Raw genomic sequence first — 17,531 nt, 5'->3', positions numbered from 1 at the left:
GGTGGCCCACCTGCCGCTGCCGCCCAGGAGGACTTCCCCGGCCCCTGGGTCTAAAGGAGGGCTGAGCTCCGCACGAAGCCCGGGTCCAGCAAGCCCCCTGCACCGATCATCTCCCTGGTGAGTGCAGCCAACCCACAGAAGGCTCAAGTCTCGACTCCCATGCCTCCAGAAGGTGGCGAGGTAGGGTCCACGGAGCCCTGGGTGGGGGCCAGCAGGGCGAGGGGCACAGGACTGAGCCGAAATTCCTCACTGGGCCCATTTAGAACCTGCGGACCCCTCTTCCCAGCCCCTGATGCCTGCAGCACCCCCACAGCTACTGGGGACCCAGTGCAGACAGGTCCTACTTGAGTCTCGGCAGGAGGGCCGAGGGCGGGCCGCCATCCACGTAAGCATCCCACGGCACCAGCGTCCCCCTTTTTCGCAGCATGAGGCAGGGGAGAAAGGTGGGACCAGACTCTCCGGAGAGTTCCCTGTCCTCAAGGCCCCCAACACCTCCGGGGGGGGGGGGTCAAGCGTGACAGAGCCTGACGCAGAGGCGGGCACCAGCTCTGAAGGCTGAAATAGTCACTTCAGGTCTGTCGATTCTGCTCTCCGACTCCCTCCCCAAATGAAAGGACTGGAGAATGGGGTTATCAGGGAGCTTCATTGAGAGAGGGATAAAGGAGGAAATGGTTTTAGGTGGTACTAACATGTTTAAGCTCAAAGGACCCCACTGCCCTCCAACTGAGACAAGCCAGCCACACAGGCGGCCATGGGGTAGGTCAGACAGGACTGACCCAAGGCCTGGTTCCATCCCATCCGGCTCCCAGGCAGGGCCCACACCGTCGTCGTGTCAGGATGCTGAGCAGTCTTCTCTTAAAAGCTACTAAGCTGGGGAGAAAGCCGCCCCCGTGCCGGGCTTCCCGGCCTCAAATCCTGGCAGACAGTCAAGCCCGGAGCCGGCACCATGGCCAGGCCCGGCCCCAGCTCCTGTCCCCAGGGAGGCGGCTCACATAGGTCTCCCTTGAAAGGAGAGCGAGATCTGCAGGAGTTCCTGCCCCAGTTCTTGCTGCCGCCCACCAGGACGGAACTCGGCCGACAGCTCCCGGAAGGTGGCGCAGACGCGGCGGGCCCCGATGTGTCTGCGGTGGATGGCATGCTTCCACTGGTGCCGCGCGGCGCCCGTGAGCACGAGCAACGAGCGCCGGGGTAAGGGCACAGCCACCTCCACCTCCTGGCACAGCACGGACCTGCTGGGGGCCATGACCCCTTCCACCAAGGCCTCCGGGAAGCCAGAAGGGGCCAGACAGAGCAGCAGGCTGCCGGGCGCCTCCCGGGACATGGACAGCACAGTCGAGGACAGGAGGTTGAGGCTCACCAGCCGCTCCCCCCACAGCCACGTGTCATCCAGGTGGGGGTCGATGGCCGAGCCCCGCTCCGGGCAGTAGTCCAGGTTACACTGCTCCACGGGCCGGAAGTCCTCCAGGATGGGGTACAGGCCCATCCTCCGCACCACGTCCCGGCTGAAGCTGGGGAGGCCTCTGAAGCCGGCAGTCTTGAGCTTCTGTTTCCGGAAGTTGACTTTGGGGCCATAGTCCTGAAGGGTGAGGACAAAGAGGAAGTGGAGAAGCGTCTGAGTGTACAGGAATGGCTATCACAGGCCAGGTCTGAAGGATCGGACCGTGGCGACCAAGCAAAAATGCCTGGCTCTGGACCAGGATGTGCTCCCAGCGGGAGGCGGCCAGCCGCATCGGTAAACGCTGTGGGAAGAGGGGCGCCTGGGTGGCTCAGTGGGTTAAAGCCTCTGCCTTCGGCTCAGGTCATGGTCCCAGGGTCCTGGGATCGAGCCCCGAATCGGGCTCTCTGCTTAGCAGGGAGCCTGCTTCCCTCTCTCTCTGCCTGCCTCTCTGCCTACTTGTGATCTATCAAATAAATAAATAAAATCTTAAAAAAAAAAAACAAAAAACAAAAAAAAACGCTGTGGGAAGAAACGAAGGAGGGAAGGGGGTATGATGTGCCGGGGCAAGGGGGTGTCTTAGCCCACATGCAGGCAGAGAGGGAGGGAGACAGAGGACCCGCAAGCAGGCAGCACGTTCTGGGCCGTGAGGCCAAAGTCGGGACGTGAGACGAAGGAGCCGCGAGGGAGGGAGGGTCAGCCCCAGGCAGCCTCATCACGTGGTCGGAGCTGGGGATCCCGGGGGTCCAGAACTGAGACAGAGAAGTTCTCCCGGCTACACCTCGGGACTGGAAATACGGCAGACACTTGCCGATGGGTGTTCACGGCGACACCGGGGCACAACAGCCGAAGGGTGGGCACAGGCCGGAGTCTGATGGGACAAATGGATGAAGGGGTGGGGGCAGGTCCGCACAAGGGTGCCATCTGGCCACAAAGGCCACGCGGCACTGTCGGGGGGAGAAGCTGACACGGAGGGCCGCGTGTTCTATAATCCCGCTTACGTGAGATGTCCGGCACAGGCAAAGCCAGACAGAAAGATTAGTGGTTGGCAGGGGACGGGGAACGGGAAGCGACTGCTCCTGGGTACAGATGTCCTTTGCGGGTGACGGGCAGGCAGTGGAGAAGGTTGCACATTCTGAATAGAGCAAACTGTACATGTGAAATGAGCGAATTTTATGGTCTGTGGATTCTATCTAAAAAAAAAAAGCAATCGTTAGGGAGGAGGCTTCCAGAACACCCCTCGGACTTGTGGCCCAAGGGACTGAGCATTTATCTACCAACTCCTGCCCCTTGGGCCACCCCCCCACCCCGACCCAGTGGCGAGTGGTGGTATCCAGTGCAAATGTCTTTCTCCTTCCAGCGTCAGCGTGTCAGCGTGGCTGGGCGCCCCCGGCAGTGGCAGGCGGAGGCGGCGGCTCGGGGTGCAGCGCACAGAGAGGTGTGACCTGAGCGTCTCCGGAGCACAGAGGCGGCTTACGGCGGGGGAGCGGAGGTTGGGATGGGAGGCCTGGCGGGTTTGTAGCGGAGCAGCGGCTCCATCTGAGGAGGGGGGCCTCTGCCGGGCCAACTGACAGAAGAGGGGCCCCAGGAAGCTCCAGAAGGAACCCCAGCGGCAGAACTGGGTGGGGGCAGCGGGGGCGCGGAGTGCCGTGTTCTCAGATTCCGGGCATGTTTTGAAGGAAGCAAGTGGACAGGGATGACCAGGGTGAGGGAGAGAAATCTGGAGAGCTGCATGGTTTCCGGCGCGAGCAGATGGAAGGGGGAACTTGCCGCGCTGGGGACACTGCGGGGGCACCGGGATGGGCCAAGACTTGGCGAGGGTCTGACGAATGCGGGAAGCCGGCTGCAGACACGAACGTGGGAGTCACAAACACGCGCACGGCGTCAGAGCCGTGACTCACGGAGACCAGCCAGGGAGCTCTGGCAGCGGACAGGCCCCAGGGCTGGGCCTGACAACGGGCCCCTGGGTGGGGGCAAGGAGGCCAGCACCCAGGACGGAGGCGGCGAGGGCCTGAAGCGGGAGCAGGAGGAGATACAGCGAAGACAGAACAGACGACGCTACGGAGAAGCTGGCTGCAGAGGTGAGGGGGAGCTTACGGGTTGTCTCGGGGAGAAGATCCAATGGAGGTAAGAATGACGGAGGACAGAGGGGAGCAGTGTCGGAGAGCACCTCGGAATTCGAGGGGGGCTTGGAGAGAAGTCTGGCTCGGGGGTTGAGAAGGGCACGGTCCGTGCGGCCTTCTTGGGGTGGGGGGTGGAGGGGGAAGGTCCAGAAGGTTCAGTCTCCCTGGGGGAGACTGATGTGACCGCCGGAGCAGGGCAGCCGGGCCTGAGGCCAGCAGCCAGAGGAGCCAGACTTGCCCGGGGCTGGAGTTCAGCGGAAGGAGTAGGACAGTGCGGGGGCGACAGGGCACAGGAGCCCCAGAGGAAGTGAAATACCCGGACAGGCCTGAAGTCACTGAGAGGGAGGGAGGGAGAGACGGCAGACACTACTGCCGGGAAGAGGGCCAGGACTTGGGGGTCCAAGTATCTCAAAACTGATGGGGGAAGGACTTCAGTGGGAAGGTGAGCGGCGGCCTCTAAAAACCCTCAGAGCGGAGCATCAGTCTGCCGTATGGCCCTGCCACACCCCATCTGGTGGGTCTGGTGGGGAAGCGGAGAAGGCCAGGCCTGCCTGTGCCCCTTCCTCCAACACACGCCACACACCGCTCCCCTCGCTGCCCAAGCCCCAGGGTCAGGGGAGCTCACCCCCTAATGGCGCTGGGGTGCTGTGGCTGCAGAGAGAGGTGCTGGGAGGGATGTGAGCAAAGGGGTGTGGGGCAAGGAGTCTGGGGCAGCCCAGCAGGATAACTCCTACCTGACCAGCCAGCCCAGTCCTCCCCGCCTCCCGAGGCCTACCTGCTTCCTCCGTCCAGACTGGGAGAGCTTCCAAGGCTCCCGGTCCATGAGCTGCACCATCTCGGCTTCCTCCTCCCGGGTCACAAAATCCTCTATCAGCGTCACACCGGGGAAGGGGAAGGCCCAGCCTTCAAAGTCAGACTCCTCGGCCCCCACGGCCCAGCCAGTGTCGGAGTAGTAAATGAAACGGTGCGTTTTCTGCAAAAGAAAGAGGAGGGACCTGGAGCCCCTGAAGCCCTTCCTCACATGGGTGTGTGTGTCTTCTGGAGGCCAGCTGTCCCGCCCCTGAAGCCACCCTGGAAAGCAGCTGGAGTCCAGAGGGAGGCAGAACCCGACCCGGCCTGGGGCTGCCTCCTGGGAAGGGCCCTTTGCCTGTCCTTTCTCACTTTCCTCATCTTAACGGGGAAGAGCACCCAAGTAACTACTCTCTCTTCTCTGTTTTAAAAACGAGGTGACCTGGCCCAGCAAAGTTAAGGGATGAGCCTGAGGCTGCACAGCGGGGCGCTGCCTGGGAGTCCACACTGTGCTGGTGTTGCTGTGGGGTGTCCTCCAGCCTCCCTGGCCATGGTGGGGGGGGGGACTAAAGGAGAGGAACCCAGGGCTGTCCAGAGGGCGAGCATGCTGGGCCGCCAAAGGGGAGATGCCGTCTCCAAGGTGGGGGTGACTCTGGGCTCTGCCCCCCTCTACGGCTGCAGAGGCACTGCCTGAATTTTCCTTCAAAAGAGAGAACTTGCCAGCCATCCTCGAGGAGTGCCCAGCGGACAACCTCCTGCCACCTCAAGTTTGGGGCAAAGGCCACCCTGGTCCCAGGCAGCCCCTAGTCAATGACTCAGCACAGGTCTGGCTCTTTCTATGCAACTGGGGACTCCTTTATCCATCAGTCTGCTCTGGAGCTCCAGCTGGACTGGCCATGACTTTGTCCCAGCTGCGTGGTAGTCTGAGGTCCGCCCTGTCCAGTTAATTCTCTTTCACCCCCAACCCTTTACGTTTCATGGCCACTGCTGCCCACCCTGTCTGGGAACCATCATGTCCTCCGTCTTCTGGCACCTCACCCGGAACACATTAAAATCGGGGATCACCCTGTACCTTCTGCTCATCCCACAGCCAGCAAGTCGGGCTACCCCCACACCTGCGGGCACGGGCAAAGTTCAGACTCTCGGCACTTCTCAGGCTTTCCTTGTAGCCAAGATATACAAGACATAAAACTGCCACCATCACCACCTTTAAGCGTACAGGTAAGCGTTAAATTCAGTCATGTCCTGCACCCATCCCCACCTCTCTCAAACTCTGGACTCAAAACAACGCTTAGCTCTTTTCAGCAAGCCCGAGGGACCCACCATTCTACTTGCTGACTCTATGAATGTGATTCCTCTACAGGCCTCACAGAAGCGGAATCCTGCAATATTTAATCCTCTCGTGACGGACATTTCACTCAGCATAATGACCTCAGGATCCATTCATGTCACAGCAGGTGTCAAAAGCCCTTCAAGGCACATGACATTCCATGGGACACAGGCCACGTCTGTTTACCCGCTCGGCCACTGCTGGGCACTTTCACTGCTTCCATGTCGTAGCTACTGGGAGCCACGGTGCTAGGGGTGCTAGGAACGGGGGCGTACAGGTCTCTCTTCAAGGGTCTGCTTTCGATTCTACCCAGAACTGCTGGATCACACGGTAATTCTACTTTTCGTTTGCTGAGGAATCACCAGATCACTTTCCACAGGACCTTCCAAGCTTTTACCAGGGATGCTGTGGGAGTTTCTGCACTGGCTTCCCAGACTCCATACCTTCCCATCTGCCTCTCCCGGTCCTGGGACCTTTCCAAAACTCACCCCTAACTTCCTTTAAAACCCCGAGCGGCTCTCCATGGCCCTCAGAACAAGTCCAACCTCACACAGAGCCCTCTGTGGTCAGGGCGGCCAGCCCCTGAAGCGTCACGCTCCTTCCAAGCCCAGGGACCTGCCCCAGGCCTGTACCGAAGCAGTCTCCCAGCGGGAACGCCCTTGCCGCCCCCGCCCCTCCCCCGCCCCGACAAAGGCTCTGGATCCTTTTTCCTTAATTAATTGGAATTAATTTTCTCCTCGACCACTTCTGCTCAACGGTGTCTAGGGCGCTTTGCCCGCCTTGTTTTCGGCATCCTCTTTCTCTTTCCTGGTCGTCTCCCCACTCCGTGAAGCTCGCAGCCCCGGACGCAGGGTAGGGGGCGCGGGGGGGGGGGGGGCGCTACGTGGAGGTTTGCTGTCACACTCTCCCCAGGACTCAAAGGGGAGCTGTGGTCGGATGGCACCCACGCCAAGCCCACCCCTCAAAGCGCTCATCTCATCCTGCAACGCCCCCACAGCGAGGGCCCTTGACAGGGGTTGATCCGGGGCCCGTCTTCGTAGCCAGTCTGGGCCTCAGTTTCCCCGTATGAAGAAGGGAGTTGTGGCACGGCCCCTCCCCCAGCCCTCACCTGCGGGGGGTGCTGCCAGGGCGGGTCACCTCCGCGCTGCCGCTCGCAGATCAGACAGGTCCGGATGCCCTTGCAGCCGCATTCGCGGAGGACCTCTGGAGCAGCCACCGCCGCAGCCGCCATCGTCGCGTCTTGGCGACCAGGGCGCAGGCGCGGAGCCGCGAGGGCCGCTGGGAGTTGTAGTCCGCCCGCGCGGACCGGGGGGGTGTCCTCCGGACCGCTTCCTTCCGGTCGTCGCGCGGCGCCGCCTCCAGAGTTCCGCCGGGGGCGGACGTTAGCGTCTGTCTCCAGGAGGCACGGACTCGGCCGGACGCCGGTGTCGCTAACCGGCCAGCGCGGACCGTGCCTCGTCGCCATGGGCCCTCTGTCGGCGCGGCTGCTCATGCAGCGAGGGCGTCCCAAGAGCGACCGGCTGGGGAAGATACGGAGCCTGGAGTAAGAAGCGGGACGGGGGGCGACGGGGGTCCGCGGGGTCGCGGCCACACAACCCGCCACCCGGGCCTGGGTCGCCGGCCGGTCGGGCAGTAAGGCTTGGACACTTGCCCACTCCCCGTGCGGCCCCGTTATCGCCCTGTCGGTTAGGCGGAGTCTCCGGCACGCGGCCCCACCGCTGGGCTCCCGTTAAGAGACGGGCGGGCTGGGCCCCCAGTGGCCTCTCCCTGGAAGGGGTCCCGGCTGTCGGGGAGACAGCCCTGCAGAAAGGGTGTAGAGCAGCCTGTTGGGCTATTCCTGAGGCGCTGGGCAGCGCGGAGGAGCCCCCTGAGAGGATCGGGGAAAGCGTTCTGGAGGGGCCAGCTGCAGACCCTTGTGAAGTGGTTACAGGATTTTAAGAAGGCGCGGCTGTGGGTGCCAGAGGACTTTGCTGTAAAAGCCTTCGCAGGCGCCCAGGACTGCCCCGGGTGTGAGGCCTGCCCACCCCGCTGAGCCCTCCCTGTCTGCCCCACCCAGCTTGTCCGGGCTGAAGCTGCTCTCCGAGCACTTGGACCCCAAGCTCCTGAGCCGCCTGACGCAGCTTCAAGAGCTGGACCTCTCCAACAACCAGCTGGAGGCGCTGCCCGCCAACCTGGGCCTGTCCCACCTGCGCGTCCTCCGCTGCGCCAACAACCAGCTGGGGGACGTCACTGCCTTGTGCCAGTTCCCGCAGCTCGAGGAGCTCAGCCTGGAGGGCAACCCCTTCCTGACTGTAAGTGGGGGCCCTCACCTGCCCCAGAGCCAGGGCCAGCCCTCCAGCGGGGCTGAGCCACAGCTTGAGGGGGACACTGAGCCGCTCTCCCTCATCCCCCAGGTCAGTGACAACCTGAAAGTCTCCTTTCTCCTGCCCAAGCTCCGGAAGGTCAATGGCAAGGATGCTTCATCCACCTCTTCTCAGGTGGAGAACCTAAACCGGGAGCTGACCAGCCGGGTAAGGGGGCGGACCCACATCTCTGGAGCAGTCGGGGGGCCCTGAGGAGCGAGCGACAGAATGGACATTTGGAGGACCCTGAGGGGGCGTTCCGGGAGCCCTGCGCCCTGACACTGAGCGGCGTCTATCCCTTCGCCTGATGTTGTTTTGAGCTTGGCTGTGGTGCTTGGCCCCTTTCAAGGAAGGTCCTGCTCTCTGGGTGCGCAGGCAGGGCCCAGCCGGGGACCAGTAACTGCACTGAGCCATCTCCTCCTCGGGGCTGCTGTGTGTCTGTGCACACTGCCGCTAAGGCTGTAGTTCAGGGAGACTTCCAGGAGGCGTTGAGATGTGCCCATGAGATGGGAGACGGGGCGTCACGGAGGGTCCAGGAGGTCGGGGTGGACTGGGGTTGAATCTGGTCCCTCTTGTTCCAGGTCACAGCTCACTGGGAGAAGTTCAAGGCTGCACTGAGCCCAGGCGAGGAGGCAGAGAAGGCCCAGGCTGACTTTGTGAAGTCTGCTGTCAGGGACATCCATTACGGGCCTGAGTCCCTCAGCGAGTTCACCCAGTGGCGGGTATGACCTTGCCTGCTGTGCTCAGAATCTGTTTTCCCAGCTGCTCGATTGGCTCCAGCTGCCCTAGAGGCCTCTGGCCATAAAGGGTGGTAGAGAGTGGGGTGGGTCAGGGAAGGGAGACTTATTGGTTGGAAGGGCCCTTTCCTGGGCGCCTGGGTGGCTCAGTGGGTTAAAGCCTCTGCCTTCGGCTCAGGTCCTGATATCAGGGTCCTGGGATCAAGCCCTGCATCGGGGTCTCTGCTCAGCAGGGAGCCTGCTTACCCCTCTCTCTCTGTCTGCCTCTCTGACTACTTGTGATCTCTGTCTGTCAAATAAAAAAAAAAAAAAAAGCCCTTTCCCACCTCGAGAAGCAGAAGTTCCCTCTGCCCCAGCATTTGGGAGAGGGGCCCGGGGCCCCTAGGACTGTATCTAGTTCCCCAATGTCCCCTCCCCACGTAGGTGCGGATGATCTCTGAGGAGCTGGTGGCCTCTGGTGGGGCCCAGGTGCGTGAGGCAGACATCCCGGAGAGGCCTCCAAAAGCCCCGGCTGCCCAGGAACCCAGGGTAAGTGTGGTACCTTGCAACTCCCGAGGCCTCCCCCCTAGGGAGACTGTAGGGAAAGGGGAAGGGGGGGGTGGTCCTGGAAATGAGCCCGGGAGACGGCCCCTGATGCCTGAGCTCATTCACACTGAGCCTGGGGCCAGCCCTTGCTTTCTGCCCCTGTGAGAGGGTGCAGGCCAGCCTGAGATGCCGAGGAAGGAAGCGCCAGGCAGATGGACCCGTGGTCCCCAGGCCCTTAGCCCAGCCCCGACCCCCTCCACAGGCCAGGCCCGTGGCTGTGAAACGGCCGGATGACGTCTCCCTCGACCCGTCTCCCAACAAGCGGGTGTGTACCTCCTCCTCGGTCTGCGTGGAGGGCAGCGCCCCGGGCTCTGATGGCAGCCGGGTAAGCCAGCCAGGGGGCAGGGCGCGGCCGGCAGGGAGCACAGGCTGGGGCAGCAGTGACGCCCCCTCTGCCCCCACAGCCTGCGCTGGACCTGGAGCCCCTGCACTTTCTGCAGTGTCACAGCAAGAACAACAGCCCTCGGGACCTGGAGACCCAGCTCTGGGCCTGCGCCTTTGAGCCGGCCTGGGAGGAGGGTACAGCCGTGGCGGGCAGGCAGGGCCAGGGCGAGCGCCCCAGGGAACCGGCAGGACCGGCTGTCTAGACGGGGGGGCCCAGGGACGCTCCCCGGAGGGGGCCGCCTCGGTGGAAGGGGGTCCTGGGAGAGACAGCCCCTGGAGCCTCGTCAGGGCCAGGAAGGACACGCTGCCGGGGCGGACTTCGCAGAGACTGTATTTACTGAGGCCGACCCCTCCAAACAGGGCACGCGGGGGCCGCCTCCCAGACGGTGGCCACGTGCGGCGGCGAGGCGGTGTGTGTGATAGACTGCCAGACGGGCATCGTGCTGCACAAGTACAAGGCGCCTGGCGAGGTGAAGGCCCGGGGCTGCTCCCAGGGGCGAGGGGGCGGGGAAGGGGCGGCAGAGGACTTGGTCCCGCTGGGTCTGGCTTCCACCGGCCGGAGCTCGCTGGCAGGCGCAGCTCTGCCCCTTGGTGACCCCGCTCCCCGCCCCCCCCGCCCCCATCCCCCCGCCCCCATCCCCACCAGGAGTTCTTCTCGGTGGCCTGGACGGCCCTGACCGTGGTGACGCAGGCCGGCCACAAGAAGCGCTGGAGCGTGCTGGCGGCCGCGGGCCTGCGGGGCCTGGTCCGGCTGCTGCACGTGCGGGCTGGCTTCTGCTGCGGGGTCATCCGGGCCCACAAGAAGGCCATCGCCACCCTCTGCTTCAGCCCCACCCACGAGACCCACCTGTTCAGTAAGACCCTCTCCCATGTCCCTGAGGGGGCCCCAGCACCCTGTCCTGCGATCCGGGATGGGAGGGAGTGCCCGTGGCTGGTGGGTGTCACCGCGGGCCGCCGGGTTGGCTCCAGCCAGGCTAGAAGCACTGTGGCTTGGTGGACGACTGACAGGGCTTTACCTCCTGCCTTCTCCCCCTGACCCGCTTTGTGGCCTGGAAGCCGGGCGACTGGGCCACCCCGTGACCTGCGTGGATCCCCCTGGGCCCCCCCAGTGTACTAAGCCCACAAAGGGATTTGTGGGCCTGGCGCGGGCCGTGGTAGCAGAGAGTGAGGTGGAGACTGGTGGCCCTCGAGTCTTCTGCATCCCAGCTGTGGCCCTGCACACCTCGGCGGGGGCAGGTGGCCTTGTGACCACGGTCTCATCCTGGGATGGAGCCTGCTGGAGCGAACGGGGTCTCCTCAGAGCCACCTTCCCCCTTGCCCCCTCAGCGGCCTCCTATGACAAGCGGATCATCCTCTGGGACCTCGGGGTGCCCAACCACGACTACGAATTCCAGGCCAGGTGAGGCTGGGGGCTGGGCAGGGGGCTGCCAGGGCGGACAGACACCGGGTCCGAGGCCTCACCGTCTCCTCCCCCGCCGGCAGCCAGCTGCTCACCCTGGATACTACGTCCATCCCTCTGCGCCTCTGCCCCGTGGCTTCCTGCCCAGATGCCTACCTGCTGGCCGGCTGCGAGGGTGGCTGCTGCTGCTGGGACGTGCGGCTGGACCAGCCCCAGAAGAGGAGGTGAGGCTGGCCGGGGAGGCCTTGAATGCCGGCCTCAGAGCTGTCCAGATGCCTGACCCCCAGCACATCTGCCGGCGGTGGGACTCAAGCCCCGCCCCATCCCGAGCAGCCAGGGGCTGTCTTCAGAGGCCTCTTCATGGGGCTGGCCCGTCCCCACCTCCTCTAGTCTCTCAAGGGAAGGTCCGTGCCCCATTCCTCACTGCTGCTTGGCTGTGGGACCGGGCCAGGGCAGCTCTCGGAGCCGTGTTCACTTCACCCTGGAGGGGCGGGTCGGGGATGGTGTCTGGACAGGGATGAGGCCCTGGAAAGGCTCCTTTGTACCGCCTGGAAGGCTTGGGCCCGTGCTTAGTCTGGCTCCCTGCCCTCGTGCGGCCCACATCCTTACAGGTGGCCTGTTACTGCCCCCAAAGCAGTCCAGTGTGAAGGAAGGAGAGTAAGGGGACGATGGGCGGTGGGTGGCGGCGGATGGGCACGAGCCTAGATCCTAACAGGGGAGCCTGCGGGCAGCAGGAGGGAAGGTGCTGGCACAGGGCGGTCCCACCAGGGAGGTCCGGCCCAGCCTGGGAAGTGGCAGGACGCGCCACAAGATGATGTGGCAGCTTGCGCCCGGGGACACCGGCGCCATCTGCTGGGTTAAGACTGAACTCCGTCCCCAGCGCGGCGACAGTCTGGGCAGAGCTTCAGGGGCGGGGCGACGGCGGTGAGGCAGCTGTGACGTGGGGGCCGCTAACAAACGCGTCAGGCCCCGCGGTGGTCTTTGTCCAGCCAAGTGCCTGTGTGGGCCCCTGCCCCAGCTGGGAGTGAAGCCCCAGGGCTTCCCCTGCTCCCCGCTCAGTGCGGCCTGTCTGGCCCCAAGCCCAGTGGCGGTCAGGCCGCAGAGGTGTCTGCTTCTCCTTGTGTTGGCCTGGGGCTGCCTTGGCAAGCGCCATGTGACCCCGCGTGCATCTCCGCTGGAGACTGCAGCAGCCATTTGCCCCGGGGCCCTAAGTCCCTGCCTCTCCAGACCCTTCCTGGCCCACCCCGGCCGTGCCGGCTCCCCTTCCCGGGCCCAGAACCCAGCTCCGTGGGCGCGTCTCCTGGTGGAAGCAGAGGGCAGATGGGCGAGGGGGACCCCCCGTCTCCAGCAGCGGCTTCCCGGGCCGTGCGGCGGCTCAGCAGCACCGTCTGTCCCGCAGGGTGTGTGAGGTGGAGTTTGTGTTCTCCGAGGGCTCGGAGGCAGCCGGGCGGAGAGTGGACGGGCTGGCGTTCGTGAACGAGGATGTGGTGGGTGAGTAGACCCCGCGCGCGGGACAGCCTGGCCTCCTGGGAGCCGAGACAGGCCCTGGAAGGCCTCCGGGGGCAGCTTCTCCTGGGGCTGGGGACTCCTGAGGGGTCCCCCCGGCACCATGAAGTGTCTAGAGAGGGGCTCCCACCCAGTTCTGGTCTCTCCCCGTCCCCAGCCTCCAAGGGGAACGGCCTGGGCACCATCTGCCTGTGGAGCTGGAGCCAGACGTGGGCGGCGCGCGGCAAGCAGTCCTCGCTGCCGGTGGTGGTGCTGGCGCGGCTGCAGTGGTCCCCCACCAGGCTGGCCTACTTCTCGCTGAGCACCTGCCCCGGTGAGCCCCCGCACCCCTGCCCCCGCCCCCCGCGCGGCTGTGCCCCCGCCCGGCCCCACTTCTCACTTGAGCCTCCGGCAGATGAGGGGATCGTGCTGTGTGGGGACGAGGAGGGCAACGTGTGGCTCTACGACGTCCGGCACCTCCTGAGCCAGCGGGCGCCGCTGCCGGCCGCGCCACAGGCCCCGACGCAGGTAGGCGCCCCTGCCCGCCCCCCTCCCCCCGCAGCGGGGGCTGCTGAGCAGGAAGCTGGAGCCCCGCCCTCCTCTCTTGCCCCCCCCCCCCAGATCCTTAAGTGGCCCCAGCCCTGGGCCCTCGGCCAGACGGTGACCAAGACCATGGTGAACACGGTGGCGGCCAACCGCGCCTTTACCTACCTCACGGCTCTGACGGACTCCAACATCGTGGCCATCTGGAAGAGACAGTAGCCAGCGCGGGCTCCTGCCTCTGGAGAGGGGCGGGAGTTCTGGGGGCCCGACTTGACTTATTCAGCTCCGGGCGAACGACCAGACTGTTTTTATCGGGGGATATTTTTATTAAACTCTCTGCTGTGTAAGAAGGCTGGAAGCTGCTTGGGGCCCCGGCTGGCCTGGGTTCCTGAGGGCTGGACTAGAAGGAGTTCAGTCCCCCCAGCTCTCCTCAGCCAGGAATCCAGGGTGCGGGGCCCGGCCAGGCCTCCCGCTGCCTTTATCAGGAAGGCGAAACAGACTGTGTGCAGGACACGCCGGCGGGGACGGGCTCACTAGGATGTCCCGACGCTGGGGAAGCTGCTCTCCTCGACTGGGAGCTGAAGAAGGGTCCAGCGCGGGGCAGGAGCCAGCCCGGTGGCGCTCCTCCCGCCGCTACTCAATGCCTTCTTGCTTGTCTTTAATGGCCACCTGAGCGGAGAGGGGCGGCGGCCACTTAGCTTCGAAGGACCACGGTGAGGAGGCAGCCCCATGGCCCTGCGCGCCCCCCACCCCAACTGCCTGAGGTGCAGGGGCCACGGGAGTGGTCATGGACAAGCTGGGGCTTTCTCCCCTACAGCCAGGTCAGACTCTGAGGCCCTCTGCGTGGACAGGTGTGACCACCCCTCTCGGCCTCCTTAATTGTGGGGCCCCACCCTGGGATGAGCTGCCCCCACACAAACACCCCGAAGCGGCCAGGCCTTACCAGAGGAGGCTCGGGGGAGCAGTCCCAAGAGGCCGCAGGAGCCCGTGGAGCAAGCAGTTCCCACCGTGCCTGCTCCCAGCAGGCCCCTAACGCCCTACCCCTCCCTCCGTCCACGTCCTACGGAACCGCCTCCCCCCACGCCCCTTAGAGCTCAGGACGCTCTCCACGGCTGTCCGGGCTGGGGGCATGGGGACACCGCAGCTCCGGGCAGACCGGGCGCCGCTGCCCTGCACGGCCGGCCGCTCACCCGGAAGCGCTCCTCCAGCAGCGAGAGCTCGCTGATGAGGTCCGTGACGGCATTGGTGAAGGCCTCCTGCGGGCTGTAGTCCGGGGTGGTCTGCACCCGGATGATGATCTTGTGCTCCAAGGGGTGGGGGACTTTGTAGCCGGCGAACAGCACCTGCGGGTCCTTCAGCAGCTGTCTGCGGGGGGATGTGACACGGGGAGCTGAGCCCAGCACTCCTGGGGATGACCAGGCTCTAACCGAGGCCTCTTCCCACTGGGCTGAGGCCTGGAAGCCAGTACAGCTGGGGGGGGCTGACCCCAGCGGGTTCCCTGCTCTCGATTCCCCCCTCCCCCCGCAAAAATCGACCAAGTGAAACATTCCAAAAAAACAACACCCCCCCCACCACCAACCCCCCCCCATGGGGACGACACACACACACACACCCCCCCTCCAAGGACCCCAGCTGCTAAGCAGAATCTCCAGCAAACTCTTCCCTCTGGAAGCAGGGGCCCCTGCGACAGCCCCAAGGAGCCCGCCCCAGGCAGCCCGAGTCTAGTCGTAGCCAGACAAAGCCCGGGACGGGCATCTGACAGCTGTAAAGGCAACAGCGGGAGAAGGCTCGGGCCCCGAGCAGTTGGCGAATGGAAGTCCTCCGGGCAGCACAGTCCTCCGCTGCCCGCACCCCTGGGGCCCCGTCTGCAGGGCCAGCAGCCTGCATCTGCGTTCCGTGCCCTGGGCCCACGGGGTCCTCCAGAGCAGCTGGGTCAGCAGCAGGCACCACGAGGGAGGGCCCTTGCATCCGTGGGGACACGGCTCCCAGAGCAGGGGAGCAGCGAGGCCCCAGAAGGGCCCGGGGCACCACTGCTGTGGCTCCGGGAGGGGTCACCCCGACAGAAAGCCACTCCACCTCCGGGGCTCCCGCCCGGGGCCCCGCACGTGCACACCGCGGAAAGACCCGACTTCAGCCACCGTGTCTTCAGCAGAGAAATGACGAGACCTCAGACCAGAACAGTGACCACATCGCCGACCTCCTGGCTGGTCAGGACTACACTGGTGTAAACACGCACCCACCAACCCACATCCGCTGTCTACCGGGGCCCCCGCTAGCCGCAGAGCCTCTCGCACCCTCTCCCCTCCTCCTAATAACAGCCAGTCTCTGGCACATCTGTCTGTGCGCGCCGGGTGCCCCAGAGATCATCGTGCCCAAGAGGGCTGGGGGCAGCAGGCCGGACTGCCCCTCCCTGCTGCTCAGCACAGAAACACAAGCAGGCCCGCCTTTCTCTGGCTTGCCCCAGGTAAATCAGCCACCCGGCGGCGCGAGCGGATCTAGGTCAGCGTCTTCTTGGAGACAATGGAGGGAATGTGGGACCTGCCAGAGCAAGCCCCCAGACCCTCCTGCAGCTCAGAGACTTCGGGAAATCTCCCAGAATGTGTGCTTTGCCTCACAGACCCCCAATAAACGCTTTCCAAGAGCCCTTGACGTGGAACTTACGATTTAATGATGTTTCCTAGCGTGTGGTCTTCTTTGTTGATGGTGAACAAACAGGCATTGGGTACCTTGGTGTCCTTGTTAATGGTAATCCTGGGAAGAGGACGAAGCAACAGGTGAGAACACAGGGACTCCCCTCCTCTCCCAGGTCTAAATCCTGCGCTTCAACGCAGGCACAGGTCCCACCTCCTCCTGGGAGCCTTCCTCAATCTCTTCAGCCATAAAGACCTCTGGGACTCAGAGCAGCAGAGGGGCTACGCCCTGATTCTGCAAGACCCTCACCTGCTCTGGACTGCTCCTTGGCACCAGTGACATTTCGGGGGGATAATTCTATTCTGTACGGGGCGGTCTTGCACACCGTAGGATATGAGCAGCACCCCCTTTGTGACAATCAGAACTGTTGGCAGACGTTGAAAAAGTCCCCTGGGGAGCAAAATGGCCCCAGATGCCAACCACTGCTCCCAAGGGCAACGGAGTGGCTGGCAAGGGCTAGACCGCAGAGCCCTGCACACCAAGCTGTTAAGAAAAAGCCAGTGTTGGGGCTCCTGGTGGCTCAGTGGGTTAAAGCCTCTGCCTTCCACTCGGGTCATGATCTCAGGGTCCTGGGATCGAGCCCCATGTCGGGCTCTCTGCTCAGCAGGGAACCTGCTTCCCCCACCCCCACCCCTGCCTGCCTCTCTGCCCACTTGTGATCTGTCAAATAAAATCTTGAAAAGACAAGACCATTCAGAGGGTCTTCTGCGTGCTGAACCCTGGCCCAAGCACTTTCAGTAAATTACCTCGTTAAGCTCCCCTCGGAGAAAATCCTGTGACTGAAGACAGCGGGAAGCCTGTTCTCCACAGGCGGAAAACAGGCCTCGGGCAGCTTAAGTCACTTGCCCCAAGACACGGAGACGTTAAGGGAGGGAGCCAGGCCCAGGCAGAGAGACCAGGGGACCACATTCCCTTGCTCGCTGCAGGCAAGGAGCCCCTGAAAGCTCCTCAAAGGCCAGTGAGGATCGGTCGTGAGCCGGAGAGCCGGCCCTTGGCTGCAAAGGCGGCGGCCAGGAGGCTGCCGGATCCCAGAGGGAAAGCACTGAGGCGCCGGGGACCCTGGCTCCCATACCCAGCGCCACTTCCCGCGGGCCCAGGCAGTAGCCTCTCCGCGCCTCGGGTTCCTCCTCCGCAGCACGGGGCCACTGGCCACCGCCCCGCAGGGCTGGCTCAAGTCCGCAGACACAGTAAAGCTGCTTCCGTCTCTCCGCTGTGGACGAGCCCGAGAAGCCCCAGGGTCCGCCCGCGACCCCCGGCCCACCCCTCGCCGGCTCCACTTACTTTTTCTCGCCCTCGAAGAGCAAGAACGACTCGAAGGCGGGAGGCGCGTTCATCCTAGCGCCGCACCAACCTCCAAAGTCGCGACAGTCGCCACCACCCCCAGCAAAGCCCTATAACACCACCTCTTCCGGGCTAGCGACTGCTTCCGGGTTACGGCTCCGCACGCCCCCCCCAACCGTGAAGTCCGCTGCTTGCCCCCTAGCGGCGCGGGGGATGCAGTGCAGGCTCGAGAAAAGCCCAGGGACGGAGGTGGGCGGGCGGTTCTGCGCATGGGTGAACCCGGGTTGCGTCCACGCGTTCGCGGCCCGGTAGGTGTGCTTGGGGCCAGGCTGGCAGCGCCCGGAACTGCTCTGTGCGCGATGCGACTGCCTCTCTCCGCTCCCCGAGATCCTTCTTTGGAAACGTGC

At 64.3% G+C, this 17,531-nt stretch overlaps 4 protein-coding genes across 4 annotated transcripts; 2 read left to right on the top strand and 2 right to left on the bottom strand.

Annotated features, from left to right (window-relative positions):
• Positions 1-624: 624 nt before the first annotated feature.
• On the bottom strand, positions 625-6,944 carry ALKBH4 (alkB homolog 4, lysine demethylase). The gene is made up of 3 exons (XM_045992903.1): positions 6,786-6,944; positions 4,334-4,531; positions 625-1,576 (listed from the first exon to the last, which is right to left on the bottom strand). Exons 1-3 carry the CDS (start codon positions 6,906-6,908, stop codon positions 989-991), a joined length of 909 nt encoding a protein of 302 aa, XP_045848859.1. The 5' UTR covers positions 6,909-6,944; the 3' UTR covers positions 625-988.
• LOC123933583 lies at positions 1,583-6,772 on the top strand. The gene is made up of 3 exons (XM_045992913.1): positions 1,583-3,516; positions 5,438-5,568; positions 5,711-6,772. The coding sequence occupies exons 1-3, from the start codon at positions 3,132-3,134 to the stop codon at positions 5,927-5,929; spliced, it is 735 nt and encodes a 244-aa protein (XP_045848869.1). The 5' UTR covers positions 1,583-3,131; the 3' UTR covers positions 5,930-6,772.
• An 86-nt stretch (positions 6,945-7,030) lies between the features above and the next one.
• Positions 7,031-13,372, top strand: LRWD1 (leucine rich repeats and WD repeat domain containing 1). The gene is made up of 15 exons (XM_045992902.1): positions 7,031-7,220; positions 7,734-7,968; positions 8,071-8,187; positions 8,601-8,741; positions 9,180-9,284; positions 9,544-9,666; positions 9,746-9,860; positions 10,086-10,195; positions 10,372-10,579; positions 11,052-11,124; positions 11,208-11,348; positions 12,524-12,615; positions 12,788-12,943; positions 13,025-13,137; positions 13,231-13,372. Exons 1-15 carry the CDS (start codon positions 7,141-7,143, stop codon positions 13,369-13,371), a joined length of 1,950 nt encoding a protein of 649 aa, XP_045848858.1. The 5' UTR covers positions 7,031-7,140; the 3' UTR covers position 13,372.
• Positions 13,373-13,457: 85 nt separating this feature from the next.
• POLR2J (RNA polymerase II subunit J) lies at positions 13,458-17,275 on the bottom strand. The gene is made up of 4 exons (XM_045992920.1): positions 17,125-17,275; positions 15,814-15,903; positions 14,343-14,517; positions 13,458-13,821 (listed from the first exon to the last, which is right to left on the bottom strand). The coding sequence occupies exons 1-4, from the start codon at positions 17,175-17,177 to the stop codon at positions 13,786-13,788; spliced, it is 354 nt and encodes a 117-aa protein (XP_045848876.1). The 5' UTR covers positions 17,178-17,275; the 3' UTR covers positions 13,458-13,785.
• Positions 17,276-17,531: the final 256 nt, after the last annotated feature.

The sequence above is a fragment of the Meles meles genome, chromosome 21 (genome assembly GCF_922984935.1).
Source record: "Meles meles chromosome 21, mMelMel3.1 paternal haplotype, whole genome shotgun sequence".
Lineage (NCBI taxonomy): Eukaryota > Metazoa > Chordata > Mammalia > Carnivora > Mustelidae > Meles > Meles meles.
Note: the sequence above shows the minus strand (reverse complement) of the source record. Positions and strands in the feature narration are given on the sequence as shown.